At 63.2% G+C, this 19,035-nt stretch overlaps 3 protein-coding genes across 7 annotated transcripts; all 3 read right to left on the reverse strand.

The window, feature by feature from the left end:
• Nucleotides 1-48: 48 nt before the first annotated feature.
• On the reverse strand, nt 49-4,248 carry PIGS (phosphatidylinositol glycan anchor biosynthesis class S). 5 transcript variants are annotated; one of them, XM_086859794.1, is made up of 12 exons: nt 3,895-4,248; nt 3,655-3,794; nt 3,470-3,581; nt 2,935-3,024; nt 2,707-2,798; nt 2,371-2,569; nt 1,984-2,126; nt 1,778-1,892; nt 1,483-1,628; nt 1,263-1,363; nt 723-933; nt 49-624 (listed from the first exon to the last, which is right to left on the reverse strand). In XM_086859794.1, exons 1-12 carry the CDS (start codon nt 3,938-3,940, stop codon nt 349-351), a joined length of 1,671 nt encoding a protein of 556 aa, XP_086715920.1. In that variant the 5' UTR covers nt 3,941-4,248; the 3' UTR covers nt 49-348. The 5 variants fall into 5 exon arrangements, with proteins under 5 accessions (XP_086715920.1, XP_086715921.1, XP_086715925.1 ...); XM_086859795.1 differs by having other exon boundaries at nt 2,707-2,856; nt 3,895-3,977; XM_086859799.1 differs by lacking the exon at nt 3,470-3,581 and having other exon boundaries at nt 3,895-3,976.
• A 190-nt stretch (nt 4,249-4,438) lies between these two features.
• On the reverse strand, nt 4,439-8,238 carry ALDOC (aldolase, fructose-bisphosphate C). Its single transcript, XM_086859800.1, has 9 exons — nt 8,103-8,238; nt 7,072-7,194; nt 6,774-6,985; nt 6,628-6,682; nt 6,394-6,554; nt 5,851-5,934; nt 5,593-5,767; nt 5,313-5,512; nt 4,439-4,934 (listed from the first exon to the last, which is right to left on the reverse strand). The coding sequence occupies exons 2-9, from the start codon at nt 7,181-7,183 to the stop codon at nt 4,839-4,841; spliced, it is 1,095 nt and encodes a 364-aa protein (XP_086715926.1). The 5' UTR covers nt 7,184-7,194; nt 8,103-8,238; the 3' UTR covers nt 4,439-4,838.
• A 1,863-nt stretch (nt 8,239-10,101) lies between these two features.
• SPAG5 (sperm associated antigen 5) lies at nt 10,102-18,999 on the reverse strand. The gene is given in 24 exon segments (XM_086859948.1): nt 10,102-10,279; nt 10,361-10,441; nt 10,626-10,700; nt 10,890-10,986; nt 11,070-11,152; nt 11,355-11,466; nt 11,738-11,861; nt 12,008-12,079; nt 12,192-12,381; nt 12,532-12,697; nt 12,993-13,126; nt 13,556-13,637; nt 13,724-13,817; nt 13,898-13,991; nt 14,116-14,250; nt 14,374-14,466; nt 14,690-14,809; nt 15,098-15,226; nt 15,334-15,426; nt 15,957-16,149; nt 16,231-18,115; nt 18,118-18,196; nt 18,403-18,504; nt 18,647-18,999. Coding segments are annotated over 24 exon segments (4,365 nt in total). The 5' UTR covers nt 18,671-18,999; the 3' UTR covers nt 10,102-10,171.
• Nucleotides 19,000-19,035: the final 36 nt, after the last annotated feature.

Here is a 19,035-nt window from a genome sequence, read left to right on the forward strand (position 1 = left end):
AATAGGTACCCCCTCCCACAGGCTAAAGGAGGCACACACAGCCCCACATGAGTCCCCCACAGAACAGGGGATTCTTTATTTACACAGCAGCTTCTCCTGAATACAGCACCAGGCTGGGGGTGCACAGAGGCAGCACCCTCCCTCCCCTCTCTGCCAATTGCCTCTCAGCACCCAGTTTGAGACCCCTTCCCACCTCCCAGAGCAGCCTTTCTTCCCCTTCCTGCATCCTGGCCCTGGCACACCCAAGCCAAACAGCCAGGCCTTGCCCTGGGGTGCCTTTCTGGGCCATGAGTCTGTGACACCACCACCCCACAAGGTGGGGACAGCCCCAAGCCAGGGCAGCATCGCTCAGTCCATCTTGGTGGGCTCCTTCTTCCGCAGCCTTGTCTCCCGGACAATCTTGGCCAGGGATAGAAGAATTGGAACAGCCATGGGCAGGAAGAGAGGGATGTAGATGGCAAATTTCTGGTCATCAGGGAAGTAGAGGAGATGAAGGAGAGATGGGTCAAAGAAGGCCCTCTCTGAGGAGGTGACAGCCTCCTTGCTGGCCTGGAAAGCTCCATGCAGGTGGCCCAGGGACAGCTCGGTCACTGCGCTCTGGACTGAGGCCACTGCCCGGTACACCTGTGTAGGAACAACACCAAGGGTCAGTCCCTGGCCAGGGAGGGCAACAGGAACACTCAGCCCCCTCTGCTCCCCACCTCAGGGTGCCCCAGCCCTACCTCAGAGGCAACATCATCCTTGATGACGATGTTCCCAATTTTGTCCAGGAGCTGAGCCAGTGAGGTCAGGGTGGTGGACACAGTGGCGATGTTCTCCACAGTGTGGGCCCAGAGCAGGTGGTCCAGCTCCCAGTCAGCCAGGCCCTCATTCCCTGGGCTCTCCAGCAGGAACTCGGGGGGCACCTCTTCCTGAGACAGCCCAAAGAGTAACCTGGGAGTAGAAGGGATGGTGCCAGCACACATCACAAGCCTGCATTCCCATGAGCTCCCTGCTCTTCTTCCCTGTTGTGTTTAGTCCCAGTCCTGCCTAATTGTCTCTGGATGTGTGGCATGATAAGCCAAACCTCCTACCTCCTGAGATGGGAGATGTGCCAGCATCCCTGGCCACAGAGCAGTGATGGCCACTAGCCAGCACCTCAAAGAGCCACCCTCAGCCTCCCAGAGCTCACAGAGGGAGGAGTGACCAAGCTGTTTGGGTACAGCCTGTTCTGACCCCACTGATTTCCACAGAGGCCTGGGGATGGAAGAGCACATCCTCACCGGAGCTGGGCCAGGAAAACCTCCATCACTCGTGCCATGTCCACATCCACATGCAGAGGGAGGGAAGCTTGGGGGGAAGCAGGGGCTTCAACGTTGTAAACCTGAAGGAGAACGTGTCAGTAAGGCATAGCTGGGGCCTCAGGGCCAAGAGGGTCACCAGCTGGGAACGGGCAGCCACCACCTTGTCCCAGCACTGCCAGCACCCCTGTGGTTCCCATACCATAATGCCACCCCAGCGAGGGCTGTGGAAGGCGTTGGTGCTCACTGGGGCTCCATCCTTGTCCTGGATGTACAGAGGGGAGTGGGAGTGCTCTGGCACATACAGCAGGAAGTTCAGCACGGGGTAGAGTGAGGCAGCACTGGAGCCTGCAGTAGGACAATCACAGAACTCTTGTGGTTGGCAGGGAGAGCAGGAGCAGCCCACAGCCCCTCCAGCAGCTCTCACATGGGCTGGGGGGAAAGGGAGCCACGGTCCCATGAGGCAGATCCCAGTGAACCACAAGCACAGTGCTCACCCAGCCGGGCCTCCACAGGGTTGATGACGTGTGGGAGGCTGTGAGCACTCAGCAGGAAACTGGAGGACTCCTTGTCATAGCGTGGTGTCACTCCTAGGACAGCGTAGTACAGGATCTGCAGGCACACAAGGACATGTTGCTGGCAGAGATGTGCATCCCAGGGAGGTCAGGGCTGAGCTTTTCCCACAGTCTCTCCCAGCATTCACCTGTGAATCCACAGAGAAGTTGGCCACCAAGCTCAGTTTGTCCAGGACGGGCTTAACGTAGCGGTTCACAGCCCCCTCGATGTCCCAGTCCACGGTGTGGGACTTGGGGTCAGGGTTCAGCAGGCTAAAGGTGATCTCATACCCTGCAAGGACCTGCAGCCTGTGAGGCGCTGAGGCCGTGACAGAGCTCCCAAGAGCAGCAGGGCCTGTCCCCTTCTCCCTGGCCCACCCCAGTGTGGGCGACCATGGCCCAGAACAACTGCTACAGGCAAAGGGGTCTGTTAGCCCAGAAAACATACAGGCATGCTACAAGCAGGAATGGGATCTTCCCCAGGAGCAGAAGGCTTTCCAGAGGCCAGGGAACAGGGATGGAGGGGACATCCATACCCAGGCTGGATTTCAGGTACCGCCGTGCGTCAGGGCTGAGCTGACCGTCGGGCACGCGGTCCGAGAGGGCGGCGGCGATGGAGCTGGCCGTGAAGGACATCACCTGTGTCACCTCCCGGAGCCGGGCCTGCAGGGCAGCCAGGCTCCCCCCTGCCCTCACCAGGGCACTGCGGTGCTTCCCCACGTAGACATTGGTGCCCTGGGGATGGGACAGGGGGAGGGCTGGGAGCAGCGCCCTGAGAACAGCACAGTGCCACCTGTGACAGCCACCTGTGACACATGCCACCTCCCAGGGGTGAAGCACAGAGGCTGGCACCAAAGGGGGTTGCTCCCTACCTGAGGCAGGAGAGAGGAGGTTTCAGGGAGCACGTACATGGTCAGAGAACCCAAGGCGGTGTTCTGCAGTGGGTGCAGAGCAGCATCAGCCTCTGGGGAAGATGGAAGCACTGGCAGGGTTGGGAATTTCACTCCAATCCCTGTTTCACTCTGAGACAAAGCAAAGTGTGTTCTCTGCTCAGCCAGCCTCAGGAAGAAGAGCTCCCCAGCAATTCCCTGCTCCAATACCTCGTGCAGTTGCTGCAGCCAGTGCTGCCTCCTCCTGAGCCGTGGTGCTGCGAAAGCGCATCTCATAGCGGGACGTGACGCTGGTTCTCACTGGGTGTGGGGGCAGAAAACCTGAGTGAATCTGCTGATCCCAGGCCCCTCACAGGAGCCTGGTGCTCACAGAGGGACAGTTCTCAGGGGGACACACAGCATGAGGTCCTTTGGGTGCCAGTGGGGTGAATCACTATGGGATGGAGTATCACTGGTCCACACTGGTAGTGAGACAGCCCCACACCAGCCGGACACATCCCACTCTCTGAGGGCTCCATCATCCCCAGGCAATGGAGCTGTCCCTTCCCTGCAGCACCCTGGGATGTGGTTGTCCCACCCCTGCTCCCCGCACTGCCAGCTCAGGGCAGGATGATGCTGCCGAATGGGGCGCGGGGTCCCGAGAGCTCCAGGCTGCCAGGGAGTGAAGCAGGCTGGGACCCCCAGGAAAGGACGAGGCAACCCATGAGGAGCAGACAGGGCAGGGACAGACAAGGGGATGTCTCACGGTTCACGGAAACCTCCATCTCCTGCACATCCCTGAAGGGCAGCGGCCGCGGCAGGTCCCCGGGCACCGACCCCGGCCCGAACACCACGGCCATGGGCACCACCAGCTGAACCTGCACGGGGGCAGCGTCAGCCCGGGCTCCCGAGCGCCCAGAGCCGCCAATCCCGGGCCCGCCCGGCGCTCACCGGCTGCTGGCCGAGCCCATCGATGGCGGCGTAGGGCAGGGCAGCGCGGTAGGTCTCGGTCGTTTTCCACCACAGCGGCAGTCCCAGCACCACGGCGATGGTCGCGAAGGACAGGGCGGCGCGCCGGCCCCGCGCCCGCTCTGCGGGAACAGCGCTCAGCACCGTCCCGGCTCCCCGGGGACCGGGGTCGAGGAGCCGGGAGACAGCGAAAAAACAACGAGCATCCAAACCCGCCAGTACCTGCCTCATCCGCGGCCATCGCTGCCGCTGCCACCGCCGCCGCCATCTTAACTTCCTGGCCAGGGCCGGGGGGGGCGTGCCCTGCGCCAGCCCAGCCAATCAGAGCTCACAATGCCAATGAAGGTAGCCAATGGGCGCTGCATGCGCTGCGCGGCGGCACAGATGGGCGGGCAGCGGAACCAATCAGAGCGCGTATGGGCCGTGAGGAGGCGGGCTTTGGCCTCTACGAGTGCCGCGGAGGGACACGTGGCGGCGCCGCCCGCTCGCACCGGGGCCACGCCGACTACCGGGACCGGGAGAGAGACCCGGAGAGGGGAGACAGGAGCTCCTCACTTGCCCCATCGCCCTTAGGGTGAGCCCACCCACTCCCTGCCAAGCTCACGGAGCATCATGATGTGTGTGGGCGGGCTGAGACCCAGCACGGCTCATTGTATAAGTGACCACATGACGCTGCCGGTGATGCCGGGAGCGGGCGGAGGGAGCGAGCGGGGCGGGGGCCAAGAGCTCCCGGCTGCCCCGCGGCGAGGAAACAGGCGGCACAGCGCTGTCTCTACCATTTATTCGTTGTTAGGCTATTTGGTACACGGGGTGCACACGGCGAACACAACACAGGCGCCCCAAGGGCGGCAGCGACCAGGACTGCAAAGCTACGGCAGGGCAGGGGCACCCCCAGGCCTCCCCTCCTGCCCCCCACGCGGCCTGCCCTCCTCCCCTCACGGCCCGGCCGGAGCCCCCGGACAAAGGGGCACCCGGGTGGCTCCCCCCAGGGCCCGGCTGAGCCGGACCCCTCATTCCATCTGCGGACATCCCGCGGGGCGCTCCCCCCTTCCTTCCCCTCCCCGCGTGGCGGCTCCCCTGGGCGGCTGGGGTGGAAGCGGGGTGTGAGCGGTGGCGGGGAGGGGGCCGGGGCGGGGGCCGGGGCCGGTGGGGTGCCCGGCCGGGGCTCAGTACGCGTGGTTGGCCACGTAGAGGGACTGCCCGGCGGCCCCCGAGTCGTCCCCGCTGCCCTCGTACTTGCCCAGCGCTGCCAGCCCGTTCACCTGCGGGGGAAGGAAAGGTCAGTGGTGATGCTGGGGTGTCACTCAAGGACCTCAAGGCACTGGGGACACAGCCTTCGGGGTCTCCCTGCTCATGGGGACCGCTGGGGAGCAAAGCCCAGGGACGTGGCCCTTTACACCCATCATTCCCCTATGGGAACACAAAGCTCTCACTGTCTCCCCTCCAGAGACAGTACTGTGTCCCTTCCATGGGGACCACGGCCCTTGGCATCCCTTGTGCTAAGGGGCACAGCCTTTGGTGTTTTCTCAGCCCGTGGGACGTGGTCCTCAGCCACCCCTCCTCCCATGGGCACGCAGTCCTCAGTGTTCCCAGCACGCCAGCCCTTGGCACTCCCCTCCCAGGAGGGTCACCCCCATCACCTCTGCACGCTTGACAAACTCCTCGGTGGCAGCATCAGCGTTGTCCCTCTGCCCACGCCAAGCGCTGAGCGCCGACGCCTGCAGCGCCCGCCCGTAGGAGAAGGTGAGGGCCCATGGCCGCACCAGTGGGCACGTGTTGATGGCGTTGAGGTTGATGGAAGCCTCCTCCTCACTCTGACCCCCAGATAGGAAGGTGACACCTGTGGAGAGCAGGGTTATAGCACGGGAGGGGACGCAGGTTATCGCTCTTCTGGTCTTTGCCACATGCCAGGGCTGGTACCTGGCACGGCTGGGGGCACGGTGCGGCGCAGAGCAGTGACGGTGGCCATGGCGATCTCCTCCGGGCTGTACTTGGTGGGGCAGGAGTGCCCAGGGGTCACCATGTTGGGCTTCAGCAGGGTCCCCTCCAGGTAGACGTGGTGGTCACTCAGTGCCTTGTAGACAGCTGCCAGCACCTGGGGAGGACAGGCAGCGTGCAGTGCCGTGGCATGGCACAGCACAGTGTCATGTGTCATCCTGCTGCCACCCCACCACTCACCTTCTCCGTCACATACTGGCACCGCTTGAGATCGTGGTCCCCATCAGGCAGGATCTCCGGCTCCACGATGGGCACGATGCCATTCTGCAAAGAGCAGAACAGGCAGATGCCATCACAGTGATGTCCCTGGGCATCCCTCAGCCCCATGGCTACGTGGGGCAATGCCCAGACCTGTGGGGCAATGCTCAGCCCCGAGGCTCAATGCCCCCCTAGGCGGTGATGCCCAGCCCCATGGGATGCCCAGGCTGGGAGGGTCAGTTCTCAGTCCATGTTTGTGAGGTGCCATAGCAACACCTGGCCCCAGGGATTGACACCTGACCCTATGGGTGATGCCTGTGCCACGGGCCAATGCCCCACGTGAGCCGTTACCCAACACAGGGGTTATGTCCAGCCGCTGGGGATGATCCCCAGGGATCATCATCACTGCACAGGCGCAGTGCTGAGCCTCACAGATCTGTGTGCACCCCACGGGACAATACCTGCCCACGCAGGTCAATACCCATCCTACAGGTCACTGCCCACCCTGTGGGGCGATGGCAGTACCTGCTGGCAGATGCTGGCATAGCGGGCCAGGACGTTGGCGTTCTCCATGATGGCAAGTGCAGAGGGAGTGTGCTCGCTGATCTTCAGCACGCAGCGCCACTTCGCAAAGTCCGCCCCATCCTTCTTGTACTGGGCACAGCGCTCCCACAGCCCATCCAGACCTGTGGGGCAGCGTGTCAGCCCCACAGCCACAAACCCCACGGCCCCAAACCCCACAGCCCCTGCTACACCTACCCTGTGTGGTGGTCTCGCCATCAGTCCCAGCCAGAGGCACAACACCCTTGTCCACCTGTGGAATGTGAAGATGGCAGTGCTGAGTCTCAACAGCACCCTCCCAGCACCCTCAGCACCCCACAAACCCAGCAGGACACCCCCCACACCTTGATGCCCACAACGATGCCCTTGTCCTTAATCATCTGGACAAACGGGGTGCCATCATCAGCCTTCTGGTACATGGTCTCGTGGAAGAAGATGACGCCCCCGATGCATTTCTTCACCCTGCTGTCGGCGCTGAAGAGGATCTGGCGGTACAGCCGGCGGTTCTCCTCCGTGTTTTCCACCCCAATCTGGTTGAGGCGCTTGGCCATGCTCCCTGCAGGCACCCAGCACCCTCGTCAGCCTTCATCCAGCTTGGGGAAAAGGTGTGGCGGGACAGATTTCCCCCCCCTACAAACTGACCTACGGACTCATCGGCTGCCAGGATGCCTTTCCCCGGGGCCACGATCCGCAGTGCGATGTCCGACAGCTCCTTCTTCTGCTCGGCCGTCAGCGCGGGGTGTTGGTGCGTCATGCTGGCGGTGGCTGCGGGCGGACGGGGACTGAGTCACGCACCACCGGGGCGACACCCCGAAAGCACACCTAGCCCCTTCCCCGGGGAGCGGGGACCCCCACGGGGCTGGCAGCCCGGCCCCACCGGGCAGGGCACGTTGTGTAAGCCTCGTGGCAGGGATCGTGGAGGATGCCGGGCAGCTCCCAGCCATTTTGGTGCCTGCCAGCCCGCCCCCAGCCCAGCCATCTTGAGGGAGCGCAGCTCCGCGGGGACCCGCGCAGGACGCGAGGGGACCGGGATGGTGCTACCCTGGGGACGGGAATACCCGCGAGGAAAAGAAACAGGGACGGGGGTACCGGGGGGGTGGGGCGGAAACACTCCGGGAACAGGGGAAATAAACACCCCAGGGAGGCACTACCTAAGTCTGGAGTTAGCCGTGTTTTTGGGGTACCCCGGAGCCGGAGATACCCCACAGTCGGGAATAACCCGCGGGGAGGTTACGCGGGCCATGACGATAACACGGGGATGGGGATACCGGGGGGACGGAAATAGCCCGGGAATGGGGGACGGAGCCGCCCCAGAGCGGCACAATCCGGGGATGGAAGTACCCAAAGTTTGGGATACTCCAAGGATGGCGACAGCCCGGGGCTAGCGCCGTCGCGGGGCCGGTGATGCCCCCGGGAGCCGGGGCGCTTGATCCTCCGGCCGGCACCGTAGAAACTCGAGCTCCGCCAGCGCAGGAGGAGTATCCTGGGTCCCCCCAATCCCCCAATCCCCCCGTGCCCAGAGCTCTCTCTGCCCTGGAGCCCCCCAGCGCGGACCGACCCCCGGGATGCCGCCCGGAGACATCCTGGAGGCTCGGCGGGGCTGCCGGCTCCCGCTCCCCGGCTGCCCCCCGGCAGCTCCCCCCGGCCCTCCCCGACCCCCGCTTCCCCCGTACCGTGTAGGGCGGCGGCGACAAGCACGGACTGCGGGCTGAGCGCTCCGGCCCCACGGTAAATGTGGCTGCGGTGCCGCAGAGCTACGTGACCGGCGGGGCGGCACCGGGCAGGACCGGCCCCTCGCTCCGCCCCGGCCCGCCCCCGCCCCCGCCCGCGCCCCCGCCGGCCACGGATCCCCCCCTTCCCGCCCGGGTCGTGTCCCCCCGCCGGCGACAACCCCCGCGCTCCTGGCTACCCTAAGGGGGCAATCCCAGAGTGGGGACCCCACTGTATCACCCCTTTGCAACGCCTTGCTGGTGATGGGGACCCCTGTGCGCCCCCCCTGCCAGCGCCCAGGGACACAGCTGAGTCACCCCTAGTCATGGGAAGGCCCCCCCGTGCCGCCCAGGCTCTCCATGGTGCCATCTCCAGTTGCTGCTGGAGACCCCTCTGTCCCACCACCCCTGCTTGGTTATGGGCAGGGACCTCTGACACCCCCCTGCTGCTGCTGGGGACCCTGCTGTACCCCCCTGTTGCCACTGCCAACGAAGGACAGCCACCCGTCCGTGCCACCCCCCGTGCTGTGCCCCCCTGTTCCCACTGTTATCTAAAACCAAAGACTTTCCCTTCATCGCCTCTGGGCCAGGGACCCCTTGTCCCACCCCCGGGCTGGGGTCACTTACTGTGCAGGACACCCTGTCTGGGTCACCTCTGTGCCCAGGGGGCAGCAGGATTGAGCCCCAGACCCTCCACAACAGGGTGGGGACATTCACAGGAGACCAACCCCCCTGAATCATCACCCGTAGCCGGCAGAGGGACAATAGCAGTGTCCCCACTCGCCCCACGGGGACGGCTGCCAGGGCCCCACCGTGCCGAATCCCGCCGTAAAAGGAGGCTCAGGCTCCCTGCGTGGCCCTGATCCAGGGAAGGGAGCGCATCTCCCCGCATCCCAGAGCCAGGGCCCCCCGCTGCCGGCCCCGCTCCTCGGGAGGCTGCTCCCGACCCAGCGGGGTCACAGGGCAGGGAGGGAGGCAGTGCCAGGGAGCAGCGAGCGCTGCTTCCCCACGAGCCACCCAGGCAGCCGGGACGTGGAGGCACAGCCCCAAACACGGCCATTTGCCGGGTAAATAAATGAGTGGCAGCGCTCGGTGTCACAGCACCCGCCCCACGCACAGCGGCGGGGCTGTGGCAGAGGGCAGAGGAAGGTGATTTCCACCCCCCTTGGGCAGGAGAAAGAGGCCATTAAAAACCAGAGCACTTGTTGGAGTGCTGCTATTTTGGGCCAGCGCAAGAGAGGGAAGGAGCCGCGTGGTCCCCGTGGCGGTGGGGAGCATCCTTGGGTCAGGAACACCGGGACGGGGATCCCGCAAGGAGCTGCCCCAGCAGGGAAGAAGGGAGGTGAGGTTGAAGCTGTGCTGGGAGCTGGGGAGGCCCCTAAGGGAGCCCCCCCCTCCATGCAGAGCAGGGACCAAGGGGGGTTGGGAGCAGGAGCTGGCAGAGCTCCCAGTGCTGGCTGAGCCATGGGATGCTGCGTGCTGCAGCCAGGCTGGGAGGGAGAAACATCCCCATGCAACAGGCGTGTGCCCGCAGCCCTGTGCTGTGGATCCAGCCTCTGAAACCTGTGATAAGGTGAGGGATCCAACCTTTGGAACAATTCCCACGCAACAGGCTCGTGCCTGCAGCCCCAGCACAGGGTGCAGGATGCAGACAAGCCCCTGCAGAGCCAGGCACAGAGGGAATCTAGGGCAGGAGGAGGAGCGGGGAGCAGGGGAGGGAAGCTGGCTCAGCCCGGGCACTTTGGCTGCTGCCGGGGCCGCAGGGTGGGAGCCTGGGGAACGCGGTCCCTTATTGAGAGCAATTGAGAGCAGAGAGGGGGGGACGTGTCTCTCGCCAGGAAAGAGGCCCCAGGGTGGCAGCGAGCTGTGCCCACAGCCCCGGAACAGGAGGAACCGGCACAGGCTGGACAAGTTGTCCCACCCACAGCACGAGGAGCTTCCTGAATGCACACAGCAGGCGGGAAAAAAGCCAACACAACTTTATTCAATAAATAATTACAACATTAACAACAGGAAAGGTTTCAGGCTACAGGCTATAGCGGCTCAGCAGCTTCCTTGCTGGCTGGCTTCAGGCCCAGGTAGCACAGCATGCTCTCAAACTCCTGGCAGTCCAGAGCCTCCTCAGGGACAGCCGACAGGACCTGGGGACAGCAGCAGAAATAGTGTTTGGGTTGGTGTTGTTGCAGTCACAGCAAGGGTGAGCAATGAACCATAAATCTCACCTTTTTTATATTCTCCTGTATCTCCTCATGGGTTCTCAGCACTTTCTGGGTATGATGGAGCTTCTTCTCCAGCCCTCGGACCTGTGGTGGTGGAGGTTGCCTGTCAGGACTCTGCTCCAAACCTGAGCAGGCACCAGCTCAGAAGGGAGAGGGGACCCCTGCCCATGTCAGGAGTGCTGGAACCAGGTGACCTTTATGGTCCCTTCCAACCCAAACCACTGATTCCATGACTGGAGCTGGGGCAGGCCATTGAGGCTCTCCATACCTGCTCCAGGTACTTGTCAGTGAGCTGCATGTTCTCATTCTCTTTTTCCACCAGCAGCAGCTGCAGTTTATCCACCTGCAAAAGGAGCAAGCCCTGCTGAGACCCCTCAGATGGGGGAAAGCTCTGGAGTGGGGTGTGGGGAGTAAGGTCTGAAGGGGTGTCCTTGTCCGTGGTGGGGTGACATGAGGAGCCCTCAGTCCTGCAGCTCCCCAGCCTCTCCTCCCTCCACAGCGTGACCTGCTGTGGGATGCAGGCAGTGCCCACCTGCTGCTTCTTGTCCCTCATCTCCTCCCGCAGCATCTTGGCTTCTGTCTCTGCGTGCTGGAGCAAGTGCTTCAGCTCAGAGACTTCTGCCTTCAGCCTCTACAGGGGAAAAAGGGATGCTGAGAGGGGTCTGTGGCCAGCAGCCCCCTGGGGTGCTGCCCACCCATGCCTCCATCACACACCATGACTTCTCCACTCTTGTCAACGAGTTGCAACATCTTCTTTTCCTGCTGTTTCACCAGCTCCTGCAGCTTCTTCTCATTCTGACAGGAAGGAAGAAGCAGGGTCAGGCAGTGCCCAGCCCTGGCCACCTCCAGCCCCCTGGCACAGGTTTTCTCATGTTTGAGGAGGTCAGAGAAGCCAGGAGCACCCATGGGGCATCACCAGATTTCTCCATGTCCTAGATCAGCGCCCGTCCCAGTTCGGTGGTGCCCTGGGGTGAGCGCTGGCCCACTTCTGGTTCACCTCAAGCGTGGTCCTCAGCGCCGTGTTCAGCTTGGCAATGGTGGCAGCCTGGGTATGCACCTTCTCCTGGCTCTCAGCCGTCACTGTCTTCAGGTTGACCTGCAGGTCAGAGCTGCAAGAGGGCAGGGGTGGGGAGTGAGTGGACATCACAGCCAAGCACAGCACCAGGTAGCAAACCCCCTCCTGGGCATGCCCCTGGACCCAGGGTGAGAGAAGATGCCTGGTCCAGCCCAGCCAGCTGGAAAAAGCCCATCTAGCCATGACAGGAGAGGTCTAATCCAGGGCTGAGGCAAGAGGCAGAGGCACCAGGCTGCCTGCACTGTCCATGGCCAGGACAGTGATGCCCCTGCCCAACCCTGGATATGATGCAGCCCTGAACTCACATCTCTGTCTGAAGTGCCCTGAACTCGCTCTGCTCCAGTTCTTGGATGCGGGAGCTCAGCAAGGCAAGGTTGGAGACCACAGATCTCAGCTCCTTCACGCTCTCCAGCAGAGCATCCTCGGGATCTGCAGGCGAGAAAGAGCCTCCTGAGCAGCAGAGGGAACATCAGCCCCAGGGCACACAGAGGAAGGCGTGTGCCTGCTCATCCCTCTGCACAGCAGCCCTGCAGCTTCAGAGCAGGGTCTCACACAGGGTGACACAGCCCCAGTACCTATTGGCTTTGGCACGGATGCAAGTTTGTCCTTGGCAACTGTACTGCTACTTCTGGTGGCCTCATTGGCATCTGCAAGAGGAGAGGACAGTGGCTGTGCCCAGCCCTACACATGGCCCAGCATGGGAGGGAGCAGTCCCCATCCTGGGACTCCCCAGAGCCCAAAGAGGGAGTGCCACCTCACCTTTCCCTGCCACAGCTTTCAGGACACTGCCCACAAAGGAGCTGCCGGCGTGGCTCGGGGTGCGGCACGCCGGGGTGCGGAAAGCCGGGGTGCGGAAAGCCGGGGTGCGGGCACGGCGTGGGGTCTGCCAGCCTGGGGTCCGGGGCCCTGGGGTCCAGGCTTTGCTTCTTGATGGAGCATCAACATCATCCTTCAGAGGGGAAGGAGAGTACAGCACCGGAGTGCAGCTTGTGACTGCCCCAGCAAGCACAGGGTCTCAAAGCCATGCCACAAGAGAGCCACAGGTGTGTGACCCCCCTGGGCCATCCTGTCATCCTTGTCCCCAGCACAGGTCCCCTACCTGCTCTTCCAGAGCAGCCTTGAGGCAGTCAGCCAGCTCCTGCAACCAAATCTTGCTCTCCATAATGTCCATGGAGCACCAAGAAACTTTGCTCCTCTGTGTCTGCAAGCTGAGGAGCTCAGCCTTGGTGCTGTCCAGCTCCTTGCTGAGGGCAGCCTGCTCTTCCCTGTGGGATGGCATCAGCCTCAGCAGGAGCAGTATTTCCCTTCCTTGATGTGGGATGGGGACATGCCTGCCTCTCACCATGAACCAGCAACGGTGCAAATCCACAGATTTAGGCAGCTTCCCTCAAGATGGGGAAACATCCCCACCGCACACACAGCCACTCCCACCCACCTGGACCACCACATTTGGCTGGAGCAGCAGTGACCATGATCACAATGTCCCCTCTGACACCCCAGGAAGGGCCTGATTTCACAAAAATGGAGGGGTTTGGGTGGAGCTGGTGAGAGGGGCAGTACCGCAGGTGTTGGTGGGACTCCATCAGCTCCTCGTGCTGCAGGACACGCTCCTGCAGCGTGGCCAGCGTGGAGTTCAGTCTGGCCTCCACCTCCAGCAGCTGCGTGCGGCACATTTGGTTCTCCTGATCCAGGAACTGTAAGAGGGTGGGGGGACACAGCTGTGGCCAGCCAAGCAGAGACCCGAGGGGGCTCATTGGGACCCCCAGCACAGACACTCCCATGCCTCAGGGTGCTGTTTCTAACCAGGGGCAGCTTTATCCCAGCAGCCCAAACCCTACAAACCAGTTTACTGGGGACATAGGACAGGCTGGGAGACAGCTCCATGCCTTCAGGGAAAAATTTATCTCCAAGAAAATTATCTCCAAGAGCTGCCCAGCCCCCAGCCTGGGAATCCCTGCCGGGCAGGATGAAAAGCTGCGCTACGTGCGGGATGTCAACCGCCCTCGCAAGCTCATCCCCGCTCTGTAGGGGGACTAATCTTGCTCCTGGCCATCTGCCAGCCTTCCCAGAGAGGCCGTGACCGGCAGCGCGTGATAGCGCAGGCAAGGTCAGGCAGCTCCTACCTCCCGGAACTCCATGGCCTCCCGCAGCTCCTGGCACAGCTCCTTGCACTCCTGCTGCAGGGAGTTCCTCTCCTCTGCCAGCCTGAGGGGATGGGATGGAATCAGGGGGTGCTGTGTTTTGGGGGGCAGAGGTGGGATGAGGCTCAGGACATCAGGGCTCAAACCCACTGGGCCATCTCCTCCCACTGCCTCTCGTTCTCCTGCTGCAGCGCATCCCGCTCCTGCTCCATGCTGGCCAGATTTATCATCACGGAGCTCAGGTCTGCAAGGGACAGAGCTGTCAGACAGGAGGGACAGGGGCAGTGGGGATGGGGCAGCTCCCATCCACGTTGACCACCCCACCTTTGCCCAGGTGCGAGTTGGCCACTGTCAGCTGCTGCAGCTGAGCCTCTGTGTCCTGCAGGGTCACCAAGGTCTTCTCCAGCTGGCAGGATGCCTGCAGAGACACGGTGCTTGCTCAGGGGTTCTCTTCCCCATGGGGATATTCTCTCACCAAGGGGTGCCCCAAACCACCCCATGCCTCAGACACCTCCTAGCACTGAGAGGAGGCACCCCTGTACCTCCTCCTTGGCTTGAAGAGCTTCCTCTGCTCGTTTCCGTGTGGCAGCCAGCTCCTCCAGGCAGCTCTGCAGCTTGCTGGGCACATGCTCCAACAGGACATGGGACTGGGACACCAGGGCCCTTATCTGCTCCCGCTGGGAAGGGACACAGCAGCAGGCAGAGCTCAGTGTGGCACTGGTGGCACTGTCCTGCTGTGTGACCGGTGACAGGTCATGGCAGGGCAATGAGGGGCTGAGCCCCCACGGGACACCCCTCACCTCCTCATCCAGGGCTCTCCTTTCCTTCTCCAGATTTTCAAAGGTGACATCTAAGAATTCCCGGAAAGACTGCGCTTGGGCAGACAGGGATGCCTGTAGGGTAGGAGGGATGAGTCAGCACTGTGGTGGAAAAGCCACATGCAATGGCCATGAAGGGAGGCAAGTACCAGCCCTGAGGCCAAATTTGCAATAGATTCCCAACAGCAGCACCAAGAAACCTCTAGTGCACCCAAGACCATTGCAGAGCATCACCCAAGCTCAGGGCATGGCACTGCCCCTTCCAGCCCCTGATCCAGTGTGGGGTACTACTCAGTACCTGCAGGTTGATGGCATGGGCCAGCAGCGTGCTCAGCTCTTGCTGGGAGGCCAGGCTCTGGTCACGGGCACTGATCTGGGCACTGGCATGGGCACAGAAAGCCTCCAGGAAGAGATATCCCTGCAGAGGAGAGGATGCTGCTCCAGCCATGCTGTCGCACAAGGGGAACCTCCCAGGAGCCATCCCTGCATCAGGACTCCTGCTCAAAGTGGGGGGACACAGCCCACACCAAAAAAACATCCAGGGAGCTCCATCACACAGCACTTCTTACCTTCCACACTGGGATTTTCTTCCCCTGGGATGCCAGGGAGAGCCTCATCCCCAGAGATGGGTAGAGATGCAGGATGCCCCACCAAAGGCATGAGGACAGCTGAGACTGCCTCGATCCCACAACAGCTGCCTCCTTACCTGATCCTTGGCTTGTAGGGCTTCATCTACTCGCTGCCTGATGGCATCCTGCTCTTCCAGGCAGCTCTGCACCCTGCAGTGCTCGAGCACAGCCTGGCACTGGGACACCAGGGTCCTCTCCTGTTCCTGCTGCAGGAGGCAACAGCACCGTGAGGAGCCAGGTACAGCTGCTGTGTGTCCAACAGGTCTCCCAAAACCAGGGGAAAGGGGAAGCAGAGGGATATGCAGGAGCTCACCTCCTGCATGAGGGCTCCCTGCTCATCCTGCAAGCTCCGAAAAGCAGCATCCGCAAGGCCCCGGAACAGGAGGTTCTGGCTGCTCCAGGTGTTCTGGGGAAGGGACAAGGACACTGGTGTTATGGCAGCTGGCACAGGCAGCACCAGGCACATGCATGTGCCCTGTGGGGCTGAGATCTGGCACACTCATCGCCAGTGACAGCCACCAGGCACCCAGCTGCAGCTGCAGATCCCGCTCCACTCCCCGCTGCCACTGCACAGCCTCTGTTTCCCTCCACAGCTCAAGGTAGATCTCTTCCTCCAAGTGCATCCACCAGAGTTTCACACCAGCCCTGCTCCACCCTGGGGCCAGCGAGAGCTGGTCAGCCACGACACCTCCCCTTCTCCCACCACGTGCACCAGGGATGTTTCCCCCCACAAGGGTTCAAATCCAGCAGACTCAGCGGGTTGATCCGGGCGTGACAATGCAGCAGCGGGCGCGTGATGCCGTGATGCAGCGGCCGCGTTTTACTTCCACTCCACCAACCCAGACGGGGTCACCGTCTTGCCAGTGGCACAAGGACACCGTCACAGCACCGAGGCTGCGGGGGACAGGGTGGCATCGCCTTGGAGAGGACTCTTACCCCTTCGGGGTGGGTGGCGTCTGTCTGTGTGAGCGCGTCCCTCTGCTTGGCTGGCCCCACGCCAGGCCGCGGCCGCCGGCTCTCCTGCCAGTCACGCAGCTGCAGCGAGAGGGCTTCGATGATGATGAGGGTGCTCTCCAGCCTCCCCTCCAGTTCTGCCCGTGGCAGGGTCTTCAGCTGCTCCCGGGGACAGCTGGGGACAAAGAGGGGCTTAGGGCAAGGACAGCCCCCAGGTACCACAGCCTCATGCAGGGGGGCATGTCCTCATACTCACTGCCAGAGCAGGGAGTCTGTTTCCACAGCGCTGTCCTTGGCACAGGGGACGATTCCCCTGGATGTGTTCATGCTCTTCTCCCACATGTCCCGAGGTGTCATGAAGGTGCCAGTGGCCACGGAGAGCACTGGGGTCATGCTGGTGCCAGTGGCCATGGTGGGCACAGGGGTTGTGCTCGTGCCTGTGGCCATGGTGGGCACAGGGGTTGTGCTCGTGCCTGTGGCCATGGTGGGCACAGGGGTTGTGCTCGTGCCTGTGGCCATGGTGGGCACAGGGGTCGTGCTGGTGCCAGTGGCCACAGTGGGCACAGGGGTCGTGCTGATGCCAGTGGCCACAGTGGGCACAGGGGTTGTGCTGGTGCCAGTGGCCACAGTGGGCACAGGGGTTGTGCTGGTGCCAGTGGCCATGGTGGGCACAGGGGTCGTGCTGGTGCCTGTGGCCATGGTGGGCACAGGGGTCGTGCTGGTGCCAGTGGCCACAGTGGGCACAGAGGTGTCACTGCTGCTGGCATCCTGCTGTGGCTTTTGGAGGGGCAGGCTGTTCCACACGGATTCCATCAGGAAGGAGTTGTTGAGGGTCTTCTCCAGCCACATGAGTGGCAACACCCAGGACACAGCACCCAGGGTTGTTTCAGGCAAGCTGACAGGGGTGACAGTGGCTTCTGACCCAACAGGCTCCAACCCACTTGCATTGATGGGAGGGAGGCTGGGTGTGCTCTGTTCTGGGGGGACGGGGGCAGGGAACTCGGCTCCCTCAGGAGCACCTTGGCAATGCAGAGAATCAGCACTTCCATCTGCAGATGGGGGCTCGGAGGCCACAAGGCTGCAGGAAAACTCTGGAGGTGCTGCTCGCCACCATTGGAAAGGAGCTTTCTGTGGAGTGGAGCTGGTGCCAGGAGGCCCAGGGGTACAGGAGGCTGTGCTGGCATTGCCAGGGGATCCAGAGCTGCAGGGAGCTAAAGCAGAGCTGCCTGGAGAGTTTGGGTTGCAACACCCTGAGCTAATAATGTTGGGGGGGCCTGGGGTGGTGCTGCCAGGGGATTCCAGCATGCATGGCTCCAGGACAAGGCTGCACATGGTGCTGCCAGGGGACTCCAAGGTGCTGGGCACCCGGATGGAGCTGCACAGTGCGACTGGCACAGCATTGCCAGGGCACTCTGAGGTGCTGGAGTCTAGGATGGAGCTGCACAAGGGGACTGGCACGGTGCTGCTGGAGGGCTCTGGGGTGGTGGGCAGCAGGATGGAGCTGTGCAGGGGGGCTGGCACAGTGTTGCCAGGGCACTCTGGGGTGCTGGGCACTGGGATGGAGCTGCACACAGAGACTGGATCAGTACTGCTGGGGGGATCTGAGGTGCTGGGCACTGGGATGGAGCTGCCCTCAGAGGCTGGGACAGTACTGCTGGGGGGCTCTGAGGTGCTGGGCACCGGGATGGAGCTGCACACAGAGATTGGGACAGTAATGCTGGGGGGATCTGAGGTGCTGGGCACTGGGATGGAGCTGCACACAGAGACTGGATCAGTACTGCTGGGGGGCTCTGAGGTGCTGGGCACTGGGATGGAGCTGCCCTCAGAGGCTGGGGCCATGCTGCTGGAGGGCTCTTGAGTGCCGGGCCCCAGAACTGGACTGCACAGAGGGGCTGGCACAGTGCTGTCAGGGACCTCTGGTGTGCTGGACACTGGGAAAGGACTACCAGGGGCCTCTGAGCTGGTGCTGGTGGAGGTCTCCAAGGCACCAGGAATAAGAGTGGCATTGCTGGGGGCCTCAGAGACACCAGGCTTAAGACTGGGAGTCCTGAGGTCCCGGGTAGAGGTCCTGGGGAACTCCAAAGCAGTGCTGCTGGGGGGCTCCAGCATGCAAGGCTTTGGGATGGTGCTGCTGGGGGGGCCAGGGTAGCACTCCGCGGGGGTCCTGGGCTGCAGGGCACCGCGGTGACGCTGCTGGACACCGGGGTGGCGCAGTCATGGTCCTATAGGGCGTTTTAGGGGGAAAAGGTCAGGCCAGCCCTGCCCTTTCTCCCTGCACCCCGCAGCCGTTTGCCCCAGCCTACTCATTTTCCCAGCGCATTAAATACGCCCGTCCTCCCATAGCGCCAGCACCATCCACCCCCCCCAACATCCCCGGTCCCGGTACACCGCAGCTCCCCCGCCCTGCCCGTTATTGCCGCCCGCTGACCTTGAGCCGCAGCCGGCGGAGCAGCGGGGTCAGGCTGGTCCGGACGGCGTCCGACTGCAGCTGCAGCTCCTGCAGCGGGGTGCGCCGGGGCCGCTTCTGCGCCTGCCGGGGAAACCGGGGGGTCAGCGGCAGCTCCGCCGCACCGCGCACACACACAGATACCGGGAGCCGCACCGGACCCGCCGCCGCCCCGAGGACCCTCTGCGGGGCTGGCCCCACCGGTACACCCAAACCCAGCACTGACGGCGGGGGTGTTGGCGCGCTGCATGGCCCAGGAATGCTGCCGGTCTTCGTCTCGGTCTGGACTAGGGCTGCGGTAGCTCTCGGTGTCAGTCTGGGCTCCGGGCCCGCCGGGTTGGGGTTAGAGCTGGGGTTCGGGTTCGGTCTCGGCCCTGGGTCCCGGCCTCGCCGCCGCCCGCGCGCCGCCGGTTTGAAAACCACGCGCGGCTCTGATTGGCTGCGGCGCGCGCGCGCGCGTCACCCGCGAGGCCACCGTTGGGGCGGGGCCACGGCCGGCGGTGAGCGGAGTGGGCGGGGCTTAACCCATTGACCACGCCCCTTCCGTGCTGCGCAGCTCCGGGGGATGGACGGACGGACAGACAGACCCGTGCATGGGCAGGCGGAGCCAGCTCC

The sequence above is a fragment of the Cyanistes caeruleus genome, chromosome 21 (genome assembly GCF_971803275.1).
Source record: "Cyanistes caeruleus chromosome 21, bCyaCae1.hap1.1, whole genome shotgun sequence".
Classification (NCBI taxonomy): Eukaryota; Metazoa; Chordata; class Aves; order Passeriformes; family Paridae; genus Cyanistes; species Cyanistes caeruleus.

Coding starts and splice junctions, on each gene's coding strand:
- PIGS (XM_086859794.1), bottom strand. CDS start 3,940: ATGGCGGCGGCGGTGGCAGCGGCAGCGATGGCCGCGGATGAGGCAG. Junction 2,799..2,934: donor GGCTGCAGCAACTGCACGAG/GTATTGGAGCAG, acceptor CATCTTCCCCAG/AGGCTGATGCTGCTCTGCAC. Junction 1,893..1,983: donor ACTTCTCTGTGGATTCACAG/GTGAATGCTGGG, acceptor GTGTGCCTGCAG/ATCCTGTACTACGCTGTCCT.
- ALDOC (XM_086859800.1), bottom strand. CDS start 7,183: ATGACGCACCAACACCCCGCGCTGACGGCCGAGCAGAAGAAGGAGCTG. Junction 6,986..7,071: donor GGCAGCCGATGAGTCCGTAG/GTCAGTTTGTAG, acceptor GGGTGCCTGCAG/GGAGCATGGCCAAGCGCCTC. Junction 5,768..5,850: donor GCCAGTATGTGACGGAGAAG/GTGAGTGGTGGG, acceptor TGTCCTCCCCAG/GTGCTGGCAGCTGTCTACAA.